The sequence below is a fragment of the Brugia malayi genome, assembly GCF_000002995.4.
Source record: "Brugia malayi strain FR3 genome assembly, contig: Bm_v4_ChrX_scaffold_001, whole genome shotgun sequence".
Taxonomy (NCBI): domain Eukaryota; kingdom Metazoa; phylum Nematoda; class Chromadorea; order Rhabditida; family Onchocercidae; genus Brugia; species Brugia malayi.
In genome coordinates, this window is record NW_025062479.1 from 10,418,127 (window position 1) to 10,445,563 (window position 27,437).

Consider the following 27,437-nt stretch of genomic DNA (forward strand, 5'->3'; position numbering starts at 1 on the left):
ACATTAGGTATCACTCAGTGATTGCAGGTTATTGGCGGGGAAATGGCCGATCGTTTAATACCGGTACCACTCAGTTCAGCGCCAACCGACCAGGCTGTAAGCGCAAAAGCACAGTGTTTCGTTTTCATGAATCCAACTGGGGTGGACTATCCTTTTTCTCTTCCTCTCTCCTCTCTCTCTCCCACATACGCACACATACACATATATACATGCATACATACACACATATAACACACACAAGTGCATCTTTTATAATTAAAGTTTTCGAATTTGAAAAGGAAAAAAAATTTTATATCAGTATATGCCCCTTCTCCACTCTACCATAAAACGAATAATTAATGCTACCGCTTCCAACAAAAATTTAAAATTCTGCCTTTGAGTTTTTGAAAAAAATCAAAATTCCGATTTTAAATTTTTTAAAAAAAGGAATTGAACAGTTCAATTTTTCTGTTTATTGTCAAAATGCACGGTTTGTGGTGTATATATTGCGCCGTGCTGTCGCTGGTTGCTGCTTGCATTGTGTGGTGCCATTATTTAGTATTATTATTATTATTATTATCACGACTATTATTATTATTATTATTATCATTATCATTATTATTATTACTGTTATTATATCACTACTATTAATTATGAATCTTATATATAATCAAAATTATAACTGATACATTTAAACTAACGCGCACCAAATTTGTGTTGTTTCTTTCATCATTATTGATTTTGTTGGCACTTGAATTAACATTAATTAGCTTCCTTAATTTTTTTTTTTGTGATCGCTTCTTGAATTTTTTTCTTCTCCTCCTTTTCTGATTATTGGTTTCCTTAACATTTTTTTTTTTTTTTTTTTTGTTTTGTTTTGTTTTTTTTTTTAACAAAAAAACGATAGAGCAGATTATCATTGATAGGTTAATTTAGTTAGCTAAGTTTTTCGCATGCATAAAATGCATATATGTATCTGAGCATAATACACATGCATACTTATTCATTTCAAGTATTTTTATTTAAAAATTTACACTCTTAATTTGATATTGATGAATGAATGAATGAATAAATTTAGTTTATAATTAGTTATTATTAGCGCGTTTATTGCCTATAATTTCTTTCTGGATAATGCGAATAGGAATCCAATAAGTAATATTTGACAAAACTATTTGTTAATCGAAGAAAAATATTTGAATGAAAAAAAAAAGATGACTTAAAATTTTAATCTTATAATTTTACTCAAATTCAAGCATTTACACAGTGTGAATTTTATTTTAATTAAACATTTATTTATTTATTTTTTGTTAAAAATTTTAAGTGGAATTATTATTTTATAATTGGTGCCATAATATATTGTATTTTTCAAAATATAAGCGCTAATTTGTCTCTTTCATTGCATTATCATTGTTTATTTCTATTTCTTCAATTTTTTATTATACTTCACTTTCAAATATCAAAATATATTTCATTAGTAATTTTTGGACTATTTTTCCTTTTCACTATCCTTTTTTTCCCACTTCTGTTTTGTTTTTTTATTTTTAGTCGTTATTCTTCTCAGTTTGTATAAATCTATACTTTTTCAATTTTTCTGACCATATGCTTTATTCTTCTAACCCTTTTCTTTTTTTTAAATCAGCCAAATTTATTGATTGTGTTTTTTTTTTTTTTTTTTTGATGGCAATTTTGGTAGCATTTTTTTCTTTTTTATTTTTGTTGCAGTGTTTAAAAATGTCATATAGTTGTTATTGTTGTTGTTACTGTTGTTATATTTTTCCTTATTTTTTATCCTTCCATTTTTGTTGTTATTACTACTACTACTACTACTACTCTACTGCTATACTACTACTACTATTACTACTACTACTATAGCTGCTATTGCTAATAATGTTTTTTTGTTTGTTGGTTTTATTTCATAGCTCTTGTAATGAAAAATTTCATCTTTTTAAAAATTTTTCAGATCCGTGTGGTTAAAGCTTTTCAAGCAGGTTTGGATCGTCGTGAACCATCGCTTAGCGGTCCAAGCGCTGCACGTTTGCGTGAAATAAGCCGACAATTAAAATTACAAGTGGAACAAGAAGGAAAAAGTTTGTGTAAATTTTGTTATTTATTAATGTGTAATGTATAATTATTTATTATATTATCTTCATTATAATTCATTTATCAATTGATATTGATTGATGAACATATACATGATTTTCATATTGCTATATCTTTTAACATTTTCGTAATTCGATTTTTTTTTTCATTTTATTTTTCTTTTCCGATTTACTTTGAAAATTTTGTTTCTTTATTTTAGGCATATTTTAGATATTGTTTCACGATCTGGTTCACGACAGTCAAAGCAAATGGAAGCGATATCATCGGTATAGTATGCAACAAAATGTCATGTTGATAGTGATAATGATGAAACGAAATATTGAAACTGAGATTGTTTTAATTCTTTCAGTTTCAAACTCAGTAATATGCTTCTTCTCTTTTTTTGACTATAATGTTAAATAATTATATATGAATGAAGATAGACTTCATGTCCAATTATCTGCTCCTCCATTTCCTCATTACAATACTGTATTTTTTTAAAAAAAAAAAAAAATTTTTTTTTTAGTTTACACTTAAACTTTACGTGTTTGTGTGTGTTTGTATGTGTCTGTGCAACGTGTATGTGTACGCGTGCATGCGTGTATGTGTGTGTATATCTATATATGCATATATTGTTCGCAAATTTTTATTTGCCTTAAATCCCGGTTGTTAATTTATAATTTTGCTGCATTGTGCAATTATCTCCTCCTAACTCTAATCCGTACCTTTCTTTTTTTTTCTTTTTGGTTTTAAACTAAAACTGATGATAGATGATGATCTCTGAAATAGTTGTGCTCTATTTTCCCATAAATTTTAACACAAAAAAAAGCGAAGAGGAAGAAGCTACAAATTTAATCTTATAATTTTAAAAGAGCACACCTGAGCTTTTTATCAGTGTGCCTTGATAATTCACCTCTTTAAATATATGATAACTGTTAACCTTATCAAAACTATCACAGATTATTTGTTAATAGAGAATTTTGCATTCAATTTAAAATTTCGATGAAATTTCTCCATTCTAACTTTAAAAAAATGCGAATTTTTCTTGAATTATTTCTCAGTGATTGCATTTTACCTAAATATAATTACCATGATATTCATGAAGAGTTTAATATTTACTGAATAATATTTCTAATCTAATTTCAAAATTATCATTGTAATAATGCTTATAAGATAGTAATAATAGTGATAATAATAATAATAATGAGCTTTCTAAATTTGTAATAGTTTTCTTATTTGTTTAAGCGTTCGTAAATTTTTATCATTTCTGTGTCATTTTATCACCCATTCATTGTATACGATGTGATAAGATTTCATCAATTCAAATGTCCATTTGAAGAAATTACATTTTTTTTATTTCCAAAAAATTTTCATTTTTTTGGTACGACAATATCTTAAATTTACCATCGCTGCTACACTATTATTTGCTTTAATGAACAATTAATCTTTTTTCTTTCTTTTTTTCTTTTTTTTGTTCAAACATATTTTTATATTTTTAAAGGACCGTTTTTGTCCAACGTAATATTGTGGATATATAAAATTTGAATTCTTGTTTTTTGAATGCTTAACTTTTGAAGTGATCATTACCAACATGTGCGCAAAATTAATGTTTCAGTTTTTACTCATCTGTTAATAGTCATATTAAAAGTGATCAATCAATTTATTCATGAATTCTAATGTTTGTTGCAGTTGAATTAAAAATTTTTTTTGATTTAAAATACTTGTATGTGTTTTGAATCATGTTTACAAATCTTGAACAAAGAATTAATTTTGAGTGATTTGAATAATTGTCAAAATTTGAATTTTTCTGATCTTAGTATATATTGACATATCTATTTAATTAGTGGAATTGAGGTCTCTGTTTTTGTTTTCATTTGTTAAGCATTCAAGGTGGTATTTTCCTTCTTTCTTTTTGTTTACCTGTCAAACAATTTCATTAATTTCAATTCCTTTTCTTTTTCCTTTTTTTTTTCTTTTTTTTTTTTTTTTTTTTTTAAGAAATGGGAGAGAATTACACCGTATTCATTGCTAACGATAGAATCCTTTTTCTTTAAATTCATTTTGTTAATTTCAAAATCGAGAGAAGTTTCTGTAATTTTTATTTAGTTTTTTCAAGATTATTTTGAAATAAACATTACTGATTATTGTTCTTTGTATGTTCACATTTCTGCTAACCATGCATTTAATTTTAGCGGAAGAAAAGAAGGAAAAAACAGAAAAAACTTTATTTTAATTTCTTTTGTTCGCTGCTTCACTTTTTTTTTTCATTTTTTCCATAATCCTTTTCTATCCCAATGTTTTCCTCTCCCTTTTTTTTTTTTTTTTTTTTTTGTTCATTTTTATTCACACATTAAATTACATCACACTGTTTTTGTTTCATATAATTTATTTCTTAAAAAAATAAATTTGTCGATGTTTTTTTTTTATTGAGTAAAAATCTAAATTCTAAATTTGAATTTTAGTCAGAAACGATGGAAATGATCATTTTTTTTTTTTTTTGCTCTAGTAAAGTTCAAATATCAATGAATACTATCACCGCTGTCTTTGATTTATAATTCTTTTTTTCTAAATATTAAGTGAATGAAAATGGACTTTTGTGGATTTGTTACTGTTTTTTTTTTCTCTTTTTTTCATCTCGCAAAATTTTTTTCTCTTTTCTCCTCCGATAATTAACTAATTTTATATTATGAAGAAATAAATTTGATTTATTTTTTGATTTTACTTATTTCCTTTAAAGCAGTTATGAATGCGTATGTGTTTATGTATGCGTAATGTGTATGCACCCATCTTGTGAACTTGCTATTTCATTAAGTAAAGAAAATTTTTACTTTTATCCAAAATTTTTCTTTTACCTGATACACTCCTTCGATGTATTTAATTAATCAATTTTATTACTAGTAATTTTTTTCCCCTGCTTGGTCCATTTTTCATTTTAACTAAATGTTTCACATAAATATATACTTATTTATCGTATTATCTTTTTCTTTCTGTAAATTATTTATAAATTATCATTTTTAAATGTATTTAGATAATTAATTAATATATTTGCTATTTATAAACTTTGGAGATCAAACAAAAAGAAATTATTTGTTACTTTTTCGTATACATTTTCATTTTACTAAACAAAAATCACAATTGTTACACAAAAAGTATTTTGAACAAATACATTCATCACATAGTGATGAATGATGCTTACCAAAATGATGAATAGTAATGGTTGAAAGATGAACGTACTCCTTCTTTTTCATTTTTGATTTCAGTGATTTCAGGTTTTTTTCCGGAAATTCGGACTTTTTTCACGATAAATGTAAACAGAATTATGTACATATATATATATATATGGTGATATTGCATTCATGAAATCCCTTGCTTCCGTTGACTGGATGGAACTAATTTTACTAGCATTATAAGTTTTATCATCAAAAAGGCAAAAATCGAAATTATCAGTTATCAAGATATTTCTTTTATCCTGTTCGTTAATTAGATTATAGATGATCCCAAGATAACCAGACTGTAGTTATCAAATTAATGATAATTTTCTCTTAATCTTACTGGAACATTCGATTTATATCGCATGCTTTGTCGATTTCTTCCCATTATCGTGCCTATAACGAGAATTACACATAATTTTGAAATAAATTAATTTAAAAAGATCACAAAGCATGCGATATATAATCGAGTGCTCCAAACAATCATTAGTAGTGTTCATTATTATCAGTTATATCAGCATATCAATATTTATCGGTATTAAAAATTGTCAACTTTATTATAGCATTCCCAAATTCAAATGATTTCTGTTCAAAATTCGAATACTCGATATCGATCTCATTACTTGTATTGACAACTACTCCTGTTAATAAAATATATATCACAAACTCTTAGCGAATGCAATTTTACCAGAATTGCTTATTGAATCAGATTTTGATCCGAGAGGATTTCACGAGAAACGTTGTAAATAGTAGGATTATAAAGTATAAACAAATATACTCTTCCTAATTTTAGGACAATTAACAGTTGCTATTAGATATTTTTCTAACTCTAATACCATTTTATGAATTTGTAACTTTTAGGATAAACTATATTGATACTTAACATTGAAGCAGCAACTAATTTTTCTTAGCAAGAAGATAGAAGCGAAAATGATACGGAACCAAGTTACATGCGATATATTCGAAGCATGCAGCAGATTGCGTTACACATGATTCTTTTGATAGTGAGAAGTCCAATAATTTATGATAAAAATTCATACAGCCATCAGTGATCTTTTCACAATGAATCTAAGTTGAAAAAAAATGAAAATATTTCCCATAGCTGTTTAATCTTTACCACTCAATATTTTCTAACACTTCAATTCTAATCAGGAGAAAAAAAAAAACCGACTTTATGTAGATTTTCGAAATTAGGAAGTTCGAAAGAATGTAAAGGTAACTAATCACAGATGGTGTCAATATAATTTATATTTTTCTAGAAAAAATGGAAAAGTTCGATCGGTTTCAATGGTAGTTGTATTTTATTTTCTATGAATAAAATGCTGAAGAGATTCATTCCGTTAGATTAAAAAGAAAATGACTGCTTTATTAATTCACATTTTTACAAAAAATCAGTATTCTGAAAACTGAAACCAGAACATAGTGAAATATAGTAACTTCTTTAACATATCAAGCTATGTCACTCTTCAACAAACAATAATCAATCCTTTTGATAGTATGCAACAAACAATCTACAATAATACTAAGAAATATGAGCAAGATAATGATCATTAATTTCGAATCACACATATTTTAAATGAAATTAAGACTGAAGTATGAGTAATCACCATACAGTAATAAGGAAAGAGTTCTCCTTTAATGCAACAACATTCTAAATTATACCGTGTTTACCACAACACTATCCTTTATTGAACACGGTTGTTCTGTCCCATTACATTTTCCTCTTATATTAGTATCAGTTCCTGAAATTCATGAAACATTTTTTGCTTAATATTCCAGTTGTATTCTCCACCCACAAGTTCGGAAAGATCGTTGAAGTTATATGATGAAAGCCAGAATGATGTGGACATACTATTACCAAAATATTTCCACATCATTTCAATTTTCTTTGTTCATTTAGAATATATCCTCTCCTTACTATTTACTAGACAACATCTTTCACCAGTTTCAAAACAGATCTTATGTTGTCAGGCACCAAACTATCTTTCTTAAATTTAGCGAGAGTAGTCTAAGGTATTAATTATAAATGCCAAACCCAGAAATACGGTAATGCCAAGATTTTCACCGAAGATCAATTTCTTTGCTTCTTGAACCTCACGAGATGCATCCTTTAACATCGCATCCGTCTCAATTGTCATTGGATGTTTCGATCCCAACGTAAATTTTACTACTTCATATGCCTTCTTACAGTAAAGCAAAGATCGATGCGGCTGCTTACACCTGAAACTTACTTTCAAATTTCTGATCCAATTGAGAAAGTTGTGAAAAAATGCCGAAAATGAAGGATTAGACTAAATTTCAGGTCATTTACTTCAAATAGAAAGTAGCAATATTGCGATAATGAATGCCAACAGCGGGATGATTGTATGGGAAACAAAAGCGGACGCATTCTTCCGCTTCCAAATGCAAATCCAATAACAGCTGACAATCTGATATATCAATTAATGGAATTAGCAGCTAAAAATGAACGAAATGGAATTACTGATTTCGAGCACTTTAAAGAGACAATAAAGAAGACAAAACTAAAATAATAAATACATTGAAACATGTTATGAATATTAATCGTCACCGGCTTTTAAATTCATTAATCTAATATTCCATTTTTCTGAAACTTTTGGTAAGGTAAACAAACATGCTAAACAAACAACTATTTCTGAGAGAGATGGACCTTGTGAACTTTTATCAAAAAAAGTTAACGCACCTGGATGACTTTGCATAGGAAGACATTTACGTTTGACAACAACTCGCTAAAACGTTTCTTCAGATCAGTCAAAAATCTAATACTTTGCTCACGTGACATCTAAAAGTAGTATGAAAAATATTCAGCAATAATCTTTGCTCACAACAGGATATATTTGGTCAAGAACCAAGTAAATTAATAAAGTTTGCAATAACTGACTTATTTGCCTATTTTGTGTGGGTAATTCTGCCATTTCTACCCTCCGATTACAAATTTTTACTGAATATTATGCGAATACAAAACCTTACAAATCACTACAGAGTAAAAGAAAGCCTGACAATGCCCTGCGAATGTATCTCAATATACCAATAAGACTACAACACTCTTCTGCGATTATCAAACAGACATTACTTTTAGCAAAAAAATAGAAATCAACCTTCTCAACTTCACGGTTTTCAACAATCTTATCGATAAAACGCATAGCTGCTATCGCTTCTATAACATACTCCGGTGATACTTTATTATAGCATTTCGGACAAGTTATTATTTGAGTATTCCGATCTTTGTAAGGCACATCACCAAATATACGTAAACATTCTCGTTTCTTCTGCAACTATCATTCAGCGATAATATGATTTATGAGATGCGTACAAGCTGAATTCACGATTCACAACAATTTATATGATGGTGGAAATTCAATACAAATATGTTATATTGCATGAGCGAAATTAAAATTTATGCAGAATAAGTGTGATTCAATAAGTGTTAAGAGCATATATGATAAATCCTAAGCATATTTTCAGAAGACCTCGCTAAGACTACAAATTATTACTTTCACGTTGTTGAAATTTGGTGAAGTAAAAAGAATATTCTACAAGAGCTGGTTATAGCAATAGGAGAATTCGGAATGAAAAACTAATTTGTTTTACCGGACAATTTGGACATAAAATAGATGATAGGAGAGCGTCATCCGGATCATCACAACGTGTGCAATGACATTCAAAGTACCATGTATCCTTCAATAATTTACGTCGTTGTTGCGTTGTACTATAACAATTTAAAAAAAAAATAAATGGCAATGGAAACATTTCAAAGACACTAAAATTTAGAATGAAGTAAAATCAAAATCTAAAAATTGTCAGTCTGCTCAAGGCAACAAAGATTACTTTAACAGTAAACTGATTTCACAATAATTTAATTTGAAAAAAAAAAAATACTTGATTAAATCTATGTAAGAGTAATAAGTTGAACTGAGATTTCGCAAGTCGACGTTAGCAGTAAGGCCCCTTAATGTTGCAACAAAACTATTACAAGTATATATTGCGTTTGGACGACAACTATGATCATAAGCACATAAGTCCAAATACAAACCTTTCCCTATTTCCTGAAAATTTTATTAATAGAACAAAAAACTTTTAAGGATCAGCTCTCGAATCACAACTCAATTTTTGCTAAAATTTTTAACTTTCATAATGTTCTTTCGTACAAGCAAAATATCTAGAAGCTGACCATATACAGCCTTGCTCAATCGAAAATTATGCCCATGAGCCTCAGAATGTCATGCCTAGCGCCTTTCTTGTACACACACTAATTACCTCAATGTAGCCGCAGTCACTGATAGCATGACGGTTGATGTAGTTCCGGCAGTGTAGCTCGAACACTTCATCTCTACTAACCATTGCTTTCGATCCATAGAATGCAAGAAGATCAGCATAAATTCCTTTAAATCAACCTAATTATTATTTCGAACTAAATACGCTAGCTTTGTTTGCTTTCACGTGTACTCTATATTCTTTCCATCCTTGGAGTGCTATTATGTCATTCAAAATTTATGCAAAATTCATTGAAAAGCACACATTACCAATTAGAAACAAAAGAAAACGACTACTGCCCAGGCATATATGAATATTAAGAATCTGAGAGATGAAAACATGTCCAGCAAAGATTTCACATCGAGAGAACCGATATTCTAAATTTCACGAATTCTCCCATTTTTCTCTCTATTGCATCAAAAAATTCTCACCATTAAATTTTGTCATAGCAGCAGGATCCTTTTTAATGAGATCTGTGTGGGACCAGATATCCATAATGGATCGTTTGGATGTGCGATCCTTGTAAAAATTATTGTCCTCCTTGTCTTTTCCCAGTTTAATTGCCTAAACTATGTTCTTAATTATATTTAATAATGCAGAAACGCATATTTTTGTAAATTTTTAATTCAACAACATCAGATCACTATTTCTTTTCTCCTCACGACTCCTCAATTTCGGCTAGGTAGAAAAATAGATCTTGACAAGTAACAGACCTTATAACGAGTAACAATCCTGCCCAACAAACGCACTTCAATATTGGCTATCGCATCATGCGATTTGAAAGCTTTGCACTCTGATCGATGATCCTTCCATCCTAATATTTGACATTTCTCGTTACAAAACATTCCTTTACGACATGCATGACAGCGTCTATAATGTAGCATTCTTAAAGTTTATCATCGGTATGTGTTTGCTTTCTATATGATCAGTGAGATCTGTTCGAATCAAAATTCAGTACCATTTTTAAGGATATATTTAGAATCTTAATATATATTTTTCACTAATCAAAAAAAAAAAAACCGTTTAGGGGCTATAAAAGAAAATAAAAAAAAAAAAAAAAAGAAAACAACAAAAGAAGTATTACTTAAGTGTGTCAACCTTTGCAAGGCAATACCAGCATCTGCTTGATAACTGCTCATCATGAAGAGAATACGCGAACGGATAGAAGTCAATCCTTAGTGAGTTATCATTATTCTCACATACATCAATTTTAGCAGCTATTTCTTCATTCAATTCATCAGCACTTTTTCCAACTATTTCTACACCATCATATTTCCCTGATTCACTCTAAAATTACTAGCATACTTAACGAAGTTTCTATTTCTGATTTATAATCATTCAATCGACAAATCACAAGAAGAGTAATGAATTACCTACTCTGTGGAAACAAAAAGAGAAAAAACTGGAACGAATTCAAAAGGGAGAAATCACTTTTGCTTTTCATCTAAATTCATTCAGTTTTGGATGTCATACATATTTTGAGTGGAACAAATTAAAAACAATTCCGAAATTGCCCCACAAATACCTGAATGGATGTATCATTATCCACGTTTGGTTGACAAAATCGATGACCAGCTTTAGCATAACGATGAAGCTTCTTCTTCTTCTTCATCTTAACATACTACCTACGTACCACATTACTACTTTATCCAGTGTTAAGGTGTTGCTTCGATTGATCAATAACTACTTAAGCTTCAATGTTGATCGCTCACCCTCTCTCTCTCACTCTCATCGAAATTATCTTCCTCCTTTGTCAGACATAAATTTCGTTATTTACAATTCCATTCTTCACGATCCTTTTTCTCTTTCACTTCCTTTCTCTTTCAATTTCGTCCTCCTCTCTTACACTCATTAGCATAAGTTGCAGATTTAAGCTCAATGAGAGCAAAGTTTCTCAAGCTAATCGGATGATTTGTTGATGTTTTGTTGATTTACAACAAATGTTGGTGGTAACAGAGAAGAGAGATGCGAAACTAAATATCATCAATCCGTGAACGTATATTTATAGCTCATCTTTTCCATCAATTTACATTTCCATCCATCTGTGCTAATCTGTAATTATCAATTAACTATTATGTTTTCATCCTAGTTGTGCGTCATTTTATGGGTGGTAAAATGAAGAAAGTTTGATACGAAAACCAGTATAACCAATTTGCTTCACATCCAACCAATTTTATCGAAAAAGGTTAAAGCTTGTGAAATGTTGGGTAAAGCAGGAAAATATACTTAACAAGGACCGAAAAATGATTATAGCTGATGATGATAACAGACAGCAATGAATAAACCTAATTTCTCCATAATCTTTCTCTTTTAAAAATTGCTAATACTAATTTAAAAACTGATCTAAACTTTCTCTTTTAGAAATTACTTAACCAATTTAAATTTTGTTTGTTTGAAAATGTTAAATGGAAAAAGATTTGCTATAGCTGTTTTTATTGAAAGCTTAGATTTTATTTTTTCATTTTTCTTTGAAAGAATGATAAAAAAAAAAAAAAAAAAACTCATTAAATTACTAACACTATAGCTTCACCCAACATAAGCCAAATTATGTTAAAATATGCCAAGTAAAATAATGAAATTGCTACGAAATTCCTAAAAATTCTCCACATACTATCATCAAAATAAGATAAATTATAGCCCTATGCTAGCTATGCTTGAATAACTTGTGAATTAATCACATAGATTTTTCGAAAAGTCTTAAAATTAATATCTTGAAACATTCAAAAAGTACAATACACATATGTCTTGTTGATATCAATATCGTTTAAACAATCATAAAATCTTATTTCATCGCTTTTTTTTTGCTAAATTTCTTCCAGCCTCTCGCACTAAAATCCCCCCACTCTCTTTTGTTGTTGTCTCCTTTAGCTTTTATCTGCTTCTATCTTTTCATTTCTTGCTATAGCTATGCTAAATCAACACCATTATGCTTTACTTTCACAAAGAAAAAGAAGAAAGAAAAATCTTCATATCACTGATATACTTCTCAAATATTCAAGTATCTAATAACTCTCTCAACCTCTCCTAACGAACACTTCCAAATCCTACCAGTCTCTACCACTCTCCTCTTCATCAAACTGTCTTCACATAAGAATGTTTCTATTTAACTCATGAAAGCTGCTTTACACTAATCGTTTTACCAGTATGAAAACTTTTTGTCTCGCATGCATTTTTAAACACACCTCGTTGTATTATGCATTTTGAAATAAATTTTGCTGGTTTATTATATATTGTTTTGAATTATATCTTATAAATTAAGCAATTTTGAGTCGACCTACAATGAGGTATACCATTTTGAGTTAAACTTATTAAACCTGCACGATTGTAAATATAAGTCTTTTCTAAATTACATCGTTTTGAATTAGATCCATATTTCTCTCATAAACTAACTAAGTACTTTGAACTATATGCGATCTTGTCAATTTGTACCATTTTGAAAGCTTCAAACTATGCAAAACAATTCAACCCATTAAACTATGCCGCCTTGAACTAAACCCATTAAATTATACCATCTTGAACCAAACCTGTTAAAAAATCATATTATTTTAAATTAAACCCACTGGACCGTTGAATTAAACCTACTAAACTATGCTGCTTTGAATTGAATGCACTGAATTGTTTTTTTTTCCGAATTAAACCCATTGAACTATGTTATTTTGACCTGAACCATTAAAACTAAATCCTTTGTGCTATTTTTGAATTCAACATTGAACTATACCACTTTGAACCAAACTCATTAAACTATGCTATTTTTACCCACTGAACTATTTGAATCAATTACTGAATTGTTGAACTAAATACATTAAACTATGCCACTGTAAATTAAACGCATTGAACTATGTGATTTTTAACTAAACCTATTGAATTACATTGCCTTTAACTAACCTCTTCACATTATGTAATCTTGAAATAAAAAGTTTTTTAATATCTCGAGAGTAAACCCATTAAATCATCTTTAGCTTAAACTAAACTGACTACAGTTTACAATATGTCTAAATAAATGATATCATAAATTAAACTCTGCTTTTTAAACCATATCATCCTAAATTGCTACCTTGAACTGTATAATTCTAAACTAAATCCTAATGAACTGTATCACTACAAGTGGAACTTACTGAAGGAGTGTTGAAATAGGCCATTTAATCGTTAAAATGACCACATTATATTCCGAATGTTTGTTCCAATAATTTCCAATCTATTCAAAATATATCAATGAAAGAGAAAAAATAGAATTTCCAGATATGTTTGCTGGAAGGAATACGGCAAAAAATGAGTTAACTGAAGAAATGGAATTGGGTGATGCTCAAATGGTTCCTGATGGAGCCAAAGATATTGAGAAAATTTCACATATGTGAGACTTGTTTTTTCTTTTTCTTTTTTCTTTTTTTTTTTCATTACTTTTTGCTTCTTTTTAAAACTTATTTTTACTTATCTATTGACAGACACAAATTTGATAATAATACTAGAGAAGATATGAATGTTATATGCTTTCAGAATTTGAATTCTGTTTTGAATAGAAGACAAATATGATAAATTATTTCGATAAAATGTGTACATTTAAAATTGAATAATAAATATTTTTATAGGGGTTTTATTCGGATGTTCATTTCTGGTAGATTACGATTTCCAAATGAACCAAAAGAATATTGCTTCGGTTATGAGGTACTGCTTCGTTTTTTCTTTTTTTTTTTGATGCAAAATAAAGATGAATTTGAATTTTTTCCATATCGAAAACTTAATTATATACTAGATAGACATTTCCAAAAAACAAAAACAAACAGTTTCAATCAATTTCTTTTTTATTTTTGCATAAATCTTTGTAAGTTTTGTCATGAAACTGATTATTTAATGTAAGTTATTAATAATGTATATGTATAATTGTCTGTGTTTCTAATTTTAATCTTTAAAAAAAATTAAATTTTTATGACTTTCGAAAACTGATAACGGTATTGAATCACCAACATTATCAGTATTACAGGATTTGACAGATCTTGGATCAATTGGTGAAGGTGCTTACGGTCGTGTGAATAAGATGCGGCACAATGAAACAGGTCGATATATGGCAGTTAAAGTAGGAATTTTATTGATAAAGGAAACTTAATTTTTATTTAAATAATTCAAAAAATAATGAATAATATTTTAATTAACTTCGAAAATATTGTTTAACTGATTAGTTTTTTTCAGAAAGTTCGTATTATTTCGGGCAAAAATGATGATGGCGAAGCGAATCGTTCAATGAAACGCTTAAGACAGGAAGTTGATGCTATTAAAAAAGCCTCAGATTGCCCCCAAGTTGTAACTTTTTATGGCCTTACCTTTCATGAGGTTAATCAATGTTAATGAATTATAAATGTTGGTTTTAAATTATTATTCAACGCTGCCAAAATTTTAACTAGAAATGTTTTAAATAATAACAAAAATAAAAAGTTCATAAAATTAATCTTGAATTGAAACTATTCCAATACTATATTGTCTTTTCTTTTTTTTTTTTTTTTTTTTTTTTTTTCTGAGTAATAATTTCGATCAATTTTTTTTACAATTATTTTAGGGTGATTGTTTGGTTTGTATGGAATTAATGGATATATCACTGGAAAATTTGTACAAGACTGTTCATAATCATACTCGTGGCAATTTTGATGAGCGTATACTTGGCCATGTTGCAGTATCAGTACATTATTTTATCTCTTTTAAATGATTATTTAAAAATTTAATTTTTGCTCAATTATTCAATTAGTCATATACAGTTATTATTATTTAATTAAGATTGATATATAGTAAAATTTGTTAGTTCATATATTTATTTATATGAAATGTAACATGTAGGAAATTTTTTCTTAGCAAATGCTAGGTGAGTTATTAAACAAAAGTGCTGCTAATTATATAAAGGAGATAAAAATTCTATAAAATATTTTTTGATGATTTATGCTTTGTTTAAATTGTTTTTTACGATAATATGTTTTCTAAATTGTATTGTTCCAGATTCTTAAAGCATTAAATCATTTGAAAAACGAAATTAAAATTATCCATCGAGGTATAATTTCTATTCTATTTTTTTTTTTTTTTTTTGTCGTTCGAGCTTTTTATATTATCTTCACTACTTATATCGGAAAACTTTTACTTATATCAAAAATTATGTATCAGCAATTTTTGGCTACCATATGATTAAAAGAATTTAAGGTGTTAGATAGTTTTAATTACACAATATATATATATATATATATATATATGTATATTCATAGTAGTAGGTAGACCCAGGAACAATTTTTTTTTCATGTTACTTAAAAATTATCACGTTTTAGATGTTAAACCATCCAATATTTTATTAAACCTACGCGGTAATATTAAGCTTTGTGATTTTGGAATATCCGGTTATTTAATAAATTCTGTGGCACAAACACGTGAAGCGGGATGCCGACCATATATGGCAGTTAGTTTTTATTTTTATAAGTAATTTATTTGTATATTTTACTTATTAATGCTTACTATGCTCTATAAAAGTTATTATAAATTGCTAATTTCTTTTAAAAATTATTTTTTTATGATTTTAAATAAAATTATAATTTTAGTAAATCGTTTCTTTTTCTTCTCTAAACACTACTATTTTTCTTTTTCTCTCTTTTTTTTTCTAACAACCGTTGTAGAATTTTAGTAAATTCTAATAATGAAATTTATTACCAAATTTCTGTTATAATACTACTGATTAACTGATTATTTGTAATTGTAGCCTGAAAGATTACTTACAAATGCTGCCTACGATATACGTTCTGATGTTTGGAGTCTAGGAATTACATTGGTAAAGTTAATTTATCCTTATCAACAATAAGGAGTAAACTTTTTGCTAATTTATCAACAATAATCAAGCAATAACTTCTTGAACAGAAAGTAATTAAGTATTGGTCTAATCTATCATTTACTTTTTTGCTTCCTCTTTTACAGCAAGAAGTAGCTCTTGGTGTATTTCCGTATCCAACATTTAATGAAAATGAACTTTTTGTACAACTTCAACAGGTTGTTTATGGTGATGCACCAATAATGGGTCCATCAGATGTATATTCAATTAGAACTGTTCAATTTATCAATTCATGGTGAGTGTACTTTAATTTTGAAAATTGTTGATAAAACAATTTTTTTTTTAATTTCTAGAGAATAATTGTTGATATCAATTAAAATTTTATTTATTCCTCAGAGAAAGCAACAAAAAAATCATGTGGTCAATAATTTTAAGCCTTGTGAAAGAAACAGAAGCTCGACCAAATTATGCGATGCTTATGGAAATGGAATTTTTTAAATATTATGATAGTTTAAATGGTACTTCGGAATATGTTGCAAGTTATGTACAACAAGCATTGAATTTGCAGAAACCAAATAATTTATAGTTTCTTCTTCTCCCACGTTTTTCTTTTTATTCAAAGTTTGCCTTATATGTTTGCTACAAATTGTTGTAAGTAATTCTTTTTTGTTCTTCTTTTTTTCCTTCGAAATGTTTTTACTATTTTTTCTTCTATTGCTCAAAATTTTTATTATATCGAATACAGAGAAATTGTCTGCTACCAAGCTAATTAGTAATTATTAACATTTGCTCTTATCATTTATTAGGTTCCTTTTTTTCAGGCTACGAATTTCTAGTTGTTTAGGAATGTAATTTATGAATTTCAAACATTTAGAAATTAAAAAAAAAAATAAAGTAAATCTTCTGCATTCAATAATTCACTGATTAAAGAGTAATTGAATATATGATAGTGTTAAATTCTGTTTAACAATTTTAGCATTCCTTTACTGTGAACATTTCATGGTACAAATGAATTTTCCAATTTTTACATTCATTCCATAATGATAAAGCAATTTGCAGCAGTAAGTCATTAAAATGGCATTGTCTGGTTGAAAAGGTCAAATTATTAAAAATGAACTATAACATATAAATAGAATATATAAAAGTTAAATCATTGTTTTCACAGCCAAAAACTGTAAAAACGTAATAGAAATAATAATAATAATAAATATGAAATTCTATATAAAGGAATAGTTTAGAGAATTATCTATCTGTGATACAAATTTATGAATGAGAAAAAAACAGAAAATTAATGTTAGGTTGTCTTTTATAAATCACGATCATTATTGATTTTCAATAATGAATGAAAAGATCAAATTGTTTTTGCTTAATGTACTTTTCTTTCCTTCCTAACCTTCCAGTAATTAATTAGCTCAATAACAAATACTCATAACAAATATTATGTGAAATATGTTTTGTATATGTTTACATTATTTAATTTATCATCTTGAATACACTGCTTATTTTTACTTTTTTTTCGTCCGGTTTTTGCATATTGTATTTATTTTTTAGATTTATCACATGATTACATCCTCTACTTTGATAATTAAGTCGTCTTTAATTCACAGTGGTATGATTTTAATAATAACAAATCATTACCAAAATAACCTATCAAATTTGATTTGTTTATTTACGAAATTTTTGATGATAATTAAATGATATAATGTTTATATAACAATGTTAAGAATCAAATGAGTATGGTGACGAAATAAAAAGAAAAATTTGTAAAATTTTAATATTTTTCAAAAATTCAGTAGCAAAACAATAAAAGTTGTTTAATTTGAGGTTTGCATTATATACGACAGTGGCATTCATCTACAAGTTTGTTATCATTCTTTTTCTCATAATTTTGCAGCGTTTTACTTCAATGGATGATAGATTAATTTGATATTAAAATTTTGGATAAATATTTATTTTCATGCTCTCAGTGCGAAACATCAAACGAATGATTTAAGCTTGATGAAGTTAGGCGATAATAATAATAATAATAATAATTGTTGTTGTTGTTATGAGATAGAAGAAATTGATGTTTTTGTTTTTTCGTTGGAACAAATTTTGAAAACAATCAGATAATATTTTAATATATATATATATACAATTATTTGTTTTGCTCCACTTTTTTTTTCTTTTTCATTATTTTAATTTTTGGTTATTTGTTTATTATTTAATATTTGAATAAAGTATCAAAAAATATTTATTTTGTTTTAATATGAAAACATAAAAATGTTGGTGTCATTCCATTTTCTCTTATGTTATGAAACGGGCAAAAAAGAAATTTTTAATCGGTGCATGAAATTTATTCATTAGTTTTTTTTTTTTTTTTTTCAATATCATTTGTAATTATTTGGAAAGGTTTAACATAATTATCTTTTTTTCAAGTCTGTAATATCAATTCTTATACTTGTGATTACTTCATTTTTCGATATTTTCTTCAGGAAAAAATTTGTTTAAAATCAAATCTGATTAATGCAAAAGGAGTTAGTCTCAGTTTTCCTTTTTTTTTTTCGTTTTTTGTACTTAACTCTTTAATTTACTTTTTAAATATATTTGCATTTTTGATTATAGGGTGAAGTAACGAATCAAAGTATCCATGGAAAACATTGCAAAAAAAAGCTTTTTTTATTTTAACATTTTAATTTGCATTCTCTACTTCTACCCTTGTTATAATCGATATGTACTTTCATATCAGCGATACATGATGTTCAGCGATACATGATCAAATACAATGATAAAAGATTTTCATTTTATAACACTTACGTTTTAGATTGAGTATTGGATATACATATTTTTATATTAAATATATAATACAGTAATAATAAATTCTGGAATTAAAATTAGAACATAAATCTGTTATGGTTGCTAAAAATTCCTTGTTATGCATTAAAGTATAAATATTTGCTACGGTGTACTTTGTTCATTTTTTAAAAATTTTCATATGTTTTTAATAATAATTGTCATAAAAAATTTGCTTATGTTTACTAATTTTTATTTCTATTATTTTAGGTCTGATTGAACATATCATTATCTCTTATTGTGCATTTTGCATGTCAAACATTTTTAGTTTAATTTGAAGGGAAAAAAAATGTTTAATTACTGTATTTACTAAAAAGAAAAGGTACACTTCACAACTTGAACATTTGTAAGCAGATTTAGATTTTACCTATTTTATTCAACACCATAAATTAAAATAAAAAAATGTTAGTCATAACTTGTTATCTATTATACAAGTTTATATTTTTAATACTATGACAACTTTCCTAATGTTAAATTAATAAATTTAGACAAATTCTTTGTTTTTCTTTTTTTAGACAACAAAATTTTTTAAGGAAATTAATGAATTAAAAAATACAAAAAAGAAAAAGAAAGAAAATGATCCGACATGATATATCAAGTTTATGTACATATATTCATAATTATTTAAAATTATATTAATTGACACAATAATAATAAATCTATTATTATTATTTATTTTGACGTGTTCTAATCCTACGGTTGAAATCAGCCAATTTGGGACACAAAATTTTTTCGAATGCTCGACGAAATTCCAAGTTTAATATCCCATAAAGGAATGGATTGAGCGATGAATTAATGTAACCAAGCCAAATAAATGCTTGCATGATCTGCAATTGAATTAATTTTATTAAACAATTTTCAAAAAATTTTTTTGAACCTCTTAAATTACAGAGCAAAAAAAAAAAAAAGCATTTCGTTTTTTCTCAAGTTACCATTTATGCTACATATTTCAATGTAAAAAATTACAAAATGATCAAATAAGCAAGAAAAAAATGCGAAAATAATTTGATAATGAAAACAAAATCAATATTTTTCTTAAAAAAAATTTCATTATAAAACTAAAACAATTTTTGCTTAAAAATTTTTCTAAATCAATGAAAAAATTTTTAAACAAGAAAAAAAAATATTTTTTCTTCCCTCATATGAATTGATACTGAACAAAAAATTCTAATAAATACACAAAATTATGCTATTATCATTCTTTTTCCACGGAAAAAAAGAAAAAAATGGAAAATAAGTTTTAACTTTTTCACAGTTTCATTTAGGACATAATGAAATACATAAACTAATATCAGACTTCATTTTTAAATTTTAATATAAAATTAAAATATGCTAACCTTTGGATGAACATAGCATGAATTACAAAATGGTATTATAACATATGCGCAAAAGAATGGAAGCCAACAAAATGAAAATACAAAAATAATAACAGCAATTGTTTTTGCTGCTCGTTTCTCTTTAGATACACTAATTTGTTCACGTTGCCTTACAGCAGTTGCAGTTTGATCCTTTAAAAAGAAAAGTTTTTTTTTCTGTTATTTCTAGAATTAATAGTTCAAATTAACTTAATGTATATATATATATATATATATATGCCTTGTTTAATTAAAAAATACTGGAATTTATTGTTCATATTAACTATCATTATTACTAATTATTATTATTATTATTGTTTTTATCATTATTATTATTATTGTTGTTATTATCATTATTATTAATTATTATTATATTATTATTAAATTTTAGTAATTAAGGCAAAATTTTCCCATCTTTCTTTTTTCATTACCAATAATAATGAATAAAGAGTTATCACAAAAAAATAAATCAAATTGAAATGTTATAACACTAAATAAATTAATTGAAAGAATTTTTTTTTTAATTATTGATAACCTTTGCCCCATTGTTTAATGTTTTCACAGCAAATCGTGAATTACTGGATAAAATATCACTGCTGTGAGTATGACTGCTTCGTGTTACAGCCTGCAGAATACATTTTAAAAATTTTCTAAAACTTTGCCACTTTTTTTTTCTTTCAAACTTTTTGGTTATTAGTTACTTTGTTCTCCTTTCATTTAGCTACTAGTTGCATGCAACAAGCGATTATTTTATTAGTACTATTTTGTCAATTTAATAAATAATTTGGGATAAATTTAGGATTAACATAATTTCAACTAATACTTAGCTGATAATTACAAAAAAAAATATTTTAAAATATTCATTTAATTCATCGGGACAAAAATTTTCTAGTTTACTTAAAATTTTTGTTGTTTTTTCTGTTTTCTTATTCTTACAAACTATAAATTACATAAATTTTACTAACATACCATTTCACGAATTCCACTACAATTATCAGTTGAAACGAAAGTTGCATTACCGAATGTTTGAAGATTATTTTTGCGCATGTTTGGTCGTCTAATTTGAAATTTATTTCCACCAGATAACGCACTCCGACCTACAATGATAAATAAATTTAAAATTTCCACCAAAATTTGATTAATATTTTTTTTAACGGTTGCAACGTCCAGTAAATTTATGTCAAGCGATTAGAAAATAAATAAAATTTAAAAAGTTTCTTAAAGTTTGTTTTATTTAAAAAAAAACCTTTTTTCAATTTTATGCTTAATAATTTTTCATCTTTCACATTCAAATATAATGCAATTAAAATAAACAAACAAACTCCAATTTTTCCTGATTCGTTGTCGTGCAGCAAGAAATATTTTTACATAAACAATAACCATTACAGCAAGAGGCACAAAAAATGAACCACTAGCTGAGTAAACAACAAATGCTTTTTCAGTTGTTAATTCACAATGGGTTTTTAAACTTTCACTTGACCAATCATTCCAGCCAATTATTGGTGGTACACTAATACATGCACTTGCTAACCAAACCTATTAAAATAAATGATTTCAATAAATTCATTAGTAATTAATAATAATCTGTTTTTTTCCCTACAGAATTTTATACATTCTAATTTTAAAAAAAGTGAGATGAAGGAACGAAAAAAAAAAAGTTTTTTTTCTAAATCGATCAATTTTATAAATTTAGGAAAATATATAGAAATATATTTAAAATTAATGATTGATGTAAACGATTAATTATAACAAATTCCGTTTGATGCAATATCTATTAATTGATACAAAAAAAAGGGAAAAAAAAAAAAAAAAGAAAAGAAAAGCATTAAGCGAATTCAATTTGAAATTATTAATTTACAAACAATTCAGTACCATTTGATAATGTAAATTTTTCATAAATAAATATGAATAATAATGTACCACAGCTATTGTACGGCAAACAAATTTCAATGTTCTTTTATGAACATAATTAATTGGGTCATGAATTGCCCAATAACGATCCAATGCTATTGCACAAAGATTTAAAATCGATGATGTACAAAGCATTATATCAGCTGTTGTGAATATATGACATAAGGTCATTCCTAATAACCATCGTCCACCTGAAATATCTTTTCTTACACTAAAATTTATTACACTTTTGTCGAGAGAAAAAAAAAAAAACACTTTATTAATATTGTTATCAGTACTTGGCTTTTCATCATTATTCATCATTGTCATCATTACCAGCTTAAAACAAAAAAAAAACTTTAAATTGTTAAAATACTACTACTACCAATATTAATAGTTATAGTAATAATAGCAGTAACAACAACGATAATAATAATAGTAATAGTGATGAAATAATAGTGATAATGATAATAATAATAACAATGTTAACGTAGAAACTGTATAATGATGAGACTTAATTTGCATCCAAGAAAATTTTTCTATATAATTTTTCATTTATAAGAAAAAATAAGAAATTTTTTGTTGCTTTGTTCACTTCAAATTTTCATTAATTACGTTTTATTTAATTGCTTATTTATTTTTAACAATCCCACAATTTCTATATGCTCTGTAAATTTAACTGATGCATTCATTTTATATCATAGATTAAATTTATTAATTTTATAATGTTTTTTTCCTAATTAAGATTTAAAAAGAAGAAAAGGGAACTTTGATTCAATTATGATTACAATAAGTATTAATTATAAGATATATATATCGAACAAATTCCTTTATCAAATAAATTATCAATTTCAAATTATCTCATCTGATTATTAATTTAAGTTTATTTTTTATTCCCTCATTATTTTGCATTATTAATTGTCCCTGAACTTTTTCTTTTTTCTCTTTCCTTCTTTTTTTTTCTATTATTTTATTTGTTGCGTCATATATTTTATTGCTAACATATTTATCTGCTTATAATTACTAATATCTATCGAAATTTTAAAATATGTATAACAGAAACAAAAAAATTAAACATTTCATGAATATTGGTTAATTAACTTCAATTCCTCACTGCTTCATTCAATCTTCATTCATTTTCATCTCATTAAATTCATCAAATGTTTTCAATGATGTCATCTGAGAAATGTGAACGAGTTAGTTCATTTCATAGTAGCGGTGCTTCATTTAGAAATGATTGTGTCGTGTTGCATGTGTATTTGATGAATGAAATTATACTTATTCCATACTTATTCTTATAATTTTAGATCATTTTAACATGAAAATTACTCACATTATTATTATATATTATGTTGAAAATAATTTAAAATATTGCATTTATAATAAATTTTTAAGTGTAATCAATTTTTGAATAAATGCAACATGATGAAGAAAAAAAATGATAATAGGGGTTAATTTATATTTTCGTTTTTAATGAAAAATTTTTTTTTCAAATCTTTTCTTTTTAAAGTTTAAAACTGTGTTTAAATCAATAATTGTTGTGCAGCAGAATAAAAGCGAGGAAATTAAATAAGTATTCTATATGAATCAAAAAATTTTTCCAATTCTCTCTTTTCCATTTTGTTTTTCAGAAAATTATGTAAGGAAAAAATAAGTAAGTTATACGAATTATATATATATATATATTATAGTAATAATAATAATTATAATATAACAATCTACCTTACTTCCCTGTCTTTTATCTACTTCCTCATCTATTGAGAGGTAAAAAAAATCGTCATAATTAGCATTATTCTTCTTAAGTTATAAGATGATAAGAAATAACTCAGAAAGGTTCGAGTGATTAATTGGTTGAATTCAAAAAATAGCGGTTGAATTAAAATAGCGAAATTTATTTAAATACTTCCTGATCTAAATAAAAATCTCACATGATTATGATTTAAACATTAAAAAGCATATAATAGTTAAGAATATGATATTGATTGATTTGTAAATTATCAACCAATACATCATATTGCATCTCTGTACAAATATATTTGTTTCTCTTTTTGAAGAAAAAACGATTTTTATTTTCTCGAATAATTTAAACTTTTGCTCATAATCAGAACGTGTAATAATATCAGAAACTTTCTCGGCTCTTTAATGTTTTAATTTATACTATAATTAGGAAATTGTCGAGAGAAATAACAATGAAAATATGAGCAAATAGTGAAAACGAAGATAAGAAAAAGGTAAATAAAAAGTTATTTTAAGATCTTTAGCTTTCTTTTTATCTCAACGAGAAGATAAATAAATATTAATGCGTAGGATAAAAATTTAAATACCAAATACTAGGATGAAGAATTCAATACTTTTTGATAACATATTTAGATACTAAGAGAAAGAAAAAATAAATATTCTAAAATTACTTTTAAAATGAATCAAAAAAATTAAAATTTTTTACAAAAAAAAGAAAAAAATTTCCTACCATAATTAATCTATCGTATGTTTTACTTAAATGTAAGCAAAAAAGTGAACATAAATTTAAATTATTGAAAAATAATCGATCTGAGTGTTTGATAAAAGCAAACTAACATAAGAAAAATAATGAAATTTAATAAGAAATGTAATTGATAGCTTAATTGAATGAAATAAACTGATTATGATGTGTTTGTGAAAAAAAGTTAAACGAATAGCAATCAATTGTTAATACATAAAGTCCATTATGTAATTTTAATATTTATGTAATTGAAAATTTTCATAATAAAAATTTTTATAAAATTAAATCATTGAAATTAATTGATAATACAAATTTACAAATTATCTTACCAGCAATAAATTTAACAACATGAAGTGGCATAACAAATGTTGCAACACATAAATCTGATGCTGCTAATGAAACCAAAAAATAATTTTGCACTTTTTTCAATGGTCGATAACTGAATACAGAAATAACGACGAGTGAATTTCCCACGATTGTTATCATAATTATTATCTGTAATGATAATACTTGACATATTAATTATGATAAGATAGAAACTAATAGCAAATTAGGATAATACTAATTGTTTATTAAAGCATTTAAAAAAAAAAAAAAAAAAAAAAAAAAACGAAGTCGTATCATTACTTGATTACAATAAACAGCATGTATTTTAAAAATAGAAGAAAAGTATGATGTTCTGAAATAATAATTGAGTTTTTATATAATATATTTTAAATATGGTAAGAAAAGGACAAAGATAAATTTTTCATTTGCTTGAAAAAAAAATAATGGAAATATATTGGTATAAGGAAAAAATTGATGAATTAATTTTTTTTTTACAGCAAATTTGAAGCATTACTTATTGATCGTCAGTAATACTAATTAAACTAATTTGTTTCGTAAATCTTTTCACTTTTTTCTCTTATTATTGTTTTTTCCTTTTTTTTTCTTTAAAAAAAGATAAACCTTTATAATATTGAAATTCAATATTATAAACTTTTACCTTTCTTTTTTCTTTCTCTTTCCCTTTTCCTCTTTTCATTTTTATTTCATTAAAATGAATCTTTCAACATTAGAGGAAAATAATCGAGATTTTCTTAGTCGAGATTTTAAAATATTTTTTCTTTTTTTGAAAAAAAGATTAAAAATCTAATCTACAATCCTTGAAAAGATTATTTGATAACAATAAATTTTCTCATTTATACAGAATATACATATTTATGTGGAAAAAAAAAAAGTGCCATCTATCTGTGGGTTATCCATCTAACTACATTTATATGATTTCAAAAATTTAATTTTCAATAATGATGCCATCATTATTTTTACTTCATGACCATAGATCAAAATTTGTCAATAAAGTAAAATACAAATACATTTTCAACAAACATTTTTATCATTCGCAAAAATCTTTCCTTGATAAAAATTCTGAACTTGTTATATGATTGATTAATCGTAATTCATTTTCTTTTTTTTTTCTTCAACTGTTACGCATATATCAGTTAGTTATTTTAAAATTTCATTTAAACTTTTGAAAATCAAACTGACTTTACTGAAATTTTTTTGATCATATCATTTCTAAAATAAAAAAATAAAATATGGTATTTATGTAGTAGCCTGGATTTTCTCTTCCTTCTTTTTTTTTGTTTTAAAATTATAAAATATTTTATTTAAAAAATTCACATTAATAAATTAATTTAAAATATATATATATATATATATATTTATTTATTTATTTACTTACTACATAAGTAACAGTTCCAATAATTAGTTCAGCAGTTGAAATATTTTTAGAATCCAATGATGCATGCTCAGAAGAATATTGTTGTTGCATTTGATGAAACGAGTGTGTGCTCCATTGTGGATCAGAGTCATTAATTTTTAGATTAATAATAGATGAATTAAGAAGTTCTTCTTGAACTGATAATATTTTAGCAATAACCATTATTAATGATTGCTATTGTTGTTGTTGTTGCTGTTAGTATAATCGATCTTTAGTAAAGTAGAAAAATTCTTCCTTTTTCTCTAGAATTTTAGTAATATTTATTTATAATATTTCATTAATAATTTATTGCTTTAATAAAAAATAGCTCAGTAAACAGTAATTATTAATCATTTTTTAATGCATTTCCTGCAACATGCATAAACATAAACAGTAGATAGATAGATCGATTGATCGATAGACAGATGGATAGATGAATAGGTAGATAGATTAAATAGATTGGTGAATAAAATAACACAAAACTGATCCATATAATATGAAATATAAATGTTCATACACATATATAATCTTTCTTATTCTTCTCTTTTCTCTCTCTCTTTCTCCATTTCATGTAATTCTTGCTACTTCTTTTACGAATATATCCGGGAAAGTACAAAATGTTATTTAGCAAAAATATTCTATCTACATAATATCATAAATTTTAGTAATTGATTTAAAATATTAGTCACTATCACTATTTCAATAAATTCCGGTTTTTCCCTTTTGCTTTTCCTTTTCGTTTTCCTTCTTGTTTTTTTTTTCCTATTGCTTATTTAGTAAGTTAGGTGCTACCTAACCATTTATTATCCTC

General features: G+C 26.0%; 4 protein-coding genes across 8 annotated transcripts; 2 read left to right on the forward strand and 2 right to left on the reverse strand.

Annotated features, from left to right (window-relative positions):
• Positions 1 to 42: 42 nt before the first annotated feature.
• Positions 43 to 2,351, forward strand: Bm7006 (the record flags this gene model as incomplete). Its single annotated transcript, XM_001902338.1, has 3 exons — positions 43 to 96; positions 1,940 to 2,066; positions 2,290 to 2,351. The coding sequence occupies 3 exons, from the start codon at positions 43 to 45 to the stop codon at positions 2,349 to 2,351; spliced, it is 243 nt and encodes an 80-aa protein (XP_001902373.1).
• A 4,572-nt stretch (positions 2,352 to 6,923) lies between these two features.
• Positions 6,924 to 11,151, reverse strand: Bma-set-30 (the record flags this gene model as incomplete). Of its 4 annotated transcripts, none has more annotated exons than XM_043074365.1 (12): positions 6,924 to 7,009; positions 7,333 to 7,487; positions 7,579 to 7,724; positions 7,969 to 8,067; positions 8,384 to 8,554; positions 8,877 to 8,994; positions 9,165 to 9,331; positions 9,543 to 9,667; positions 9,971 to 10,103; positions 10,253 to 10,409; positions 10,624 to 10,826; positions 11,065 to 11,151. In XM_043074365.1, the coding sequence occupies 12 exons, from the start codon at positions 11,149 to 11,151 to the stop codon at positions 6,924 to 6,926; spliced, it is 1,647 nt and encodes a 548-aa protein (XP_042930299.1). The 4 variants fall into 4 exon arrangements, with proteins under 4 accessions (XP_042930299.1, XP_042930300.1, XP_042930302.1 ...); XM_043074366.1 differs by having other exon boundaries at positions 7,303 to 7,487; XM_043074368.1 differs by having other exon boundaries at positions 10,624 to 10,713; positions 11,065 to 11,123.
• A 2,629-nt stretch (positions 11,152 to 13,780) lies between these two features.
• Bma-sek-3 (Protein kinase domain containing protein) lies at positions 13,781 to 16,915 on the forward strand (the record flags this gene model as incomplete). The annotated part of the gene is made up of 10 exons (XM_043074369.1): positions 13,781 to 13,890; positions 14,126 to 14,201; positions 14,518 to 14,610; positions 14,724 to 14,864; positions 15,088 to 15,207; positions 15,519 to 15,570; positions 15,839 to 15,966; positions 16,264 to 16,332; positions 16,476 to 16,624; positions 16,765 to 16,915. 10 exons carry the CDS (start codon positions 13,781 to 13,783, stop codon positions 16,913 to 16,915), a joined length of 1,089 nt encoding a protein of 362 aa, XP_042930303.1.
• A 2,914-nt stretch (positions 16,916 to 19,829) lies between these two features.
• Bma-ser-2 (Uncharacterized protein) lies at positions 19,830 to 26,698 on the reverse strand (the record flags this gene model as incomplete). 2 transcript variants are annotated; one of them, XM_043074370.1, is made up of 8 exons in its annotated part: positions 19,830 to 19,988; positions 20,499 to 20,669; positions 21,052 to 21,141; positions 21,486 to 21,613; positions 21,839 to 22,052; positions 22,437 to 22,618; positions 25,215 to 25,380; positions 26,609 to 26,698. In XM_043074370.1, 8 exons carry the CDS (start codon positions 26,696 to 26,698, stop codon positions 19,830 to 19,832), a joined length of 1,200 nt encoding a protein of 399 aa, XP_042930304.1. The 2 variants fall into 2 exon arrangements, with proteins under 2 accessions (XP_042930304.1, XP_042930305.1); XM_043074371.1 differs by lacking the exon at positions 26,609 to 26,698 and having other exon boundaries at positions 25,215 to 25,371.
• Between the last annotated feature and the right edge of the window lie 739 nt (positions 26,699 to 27,437).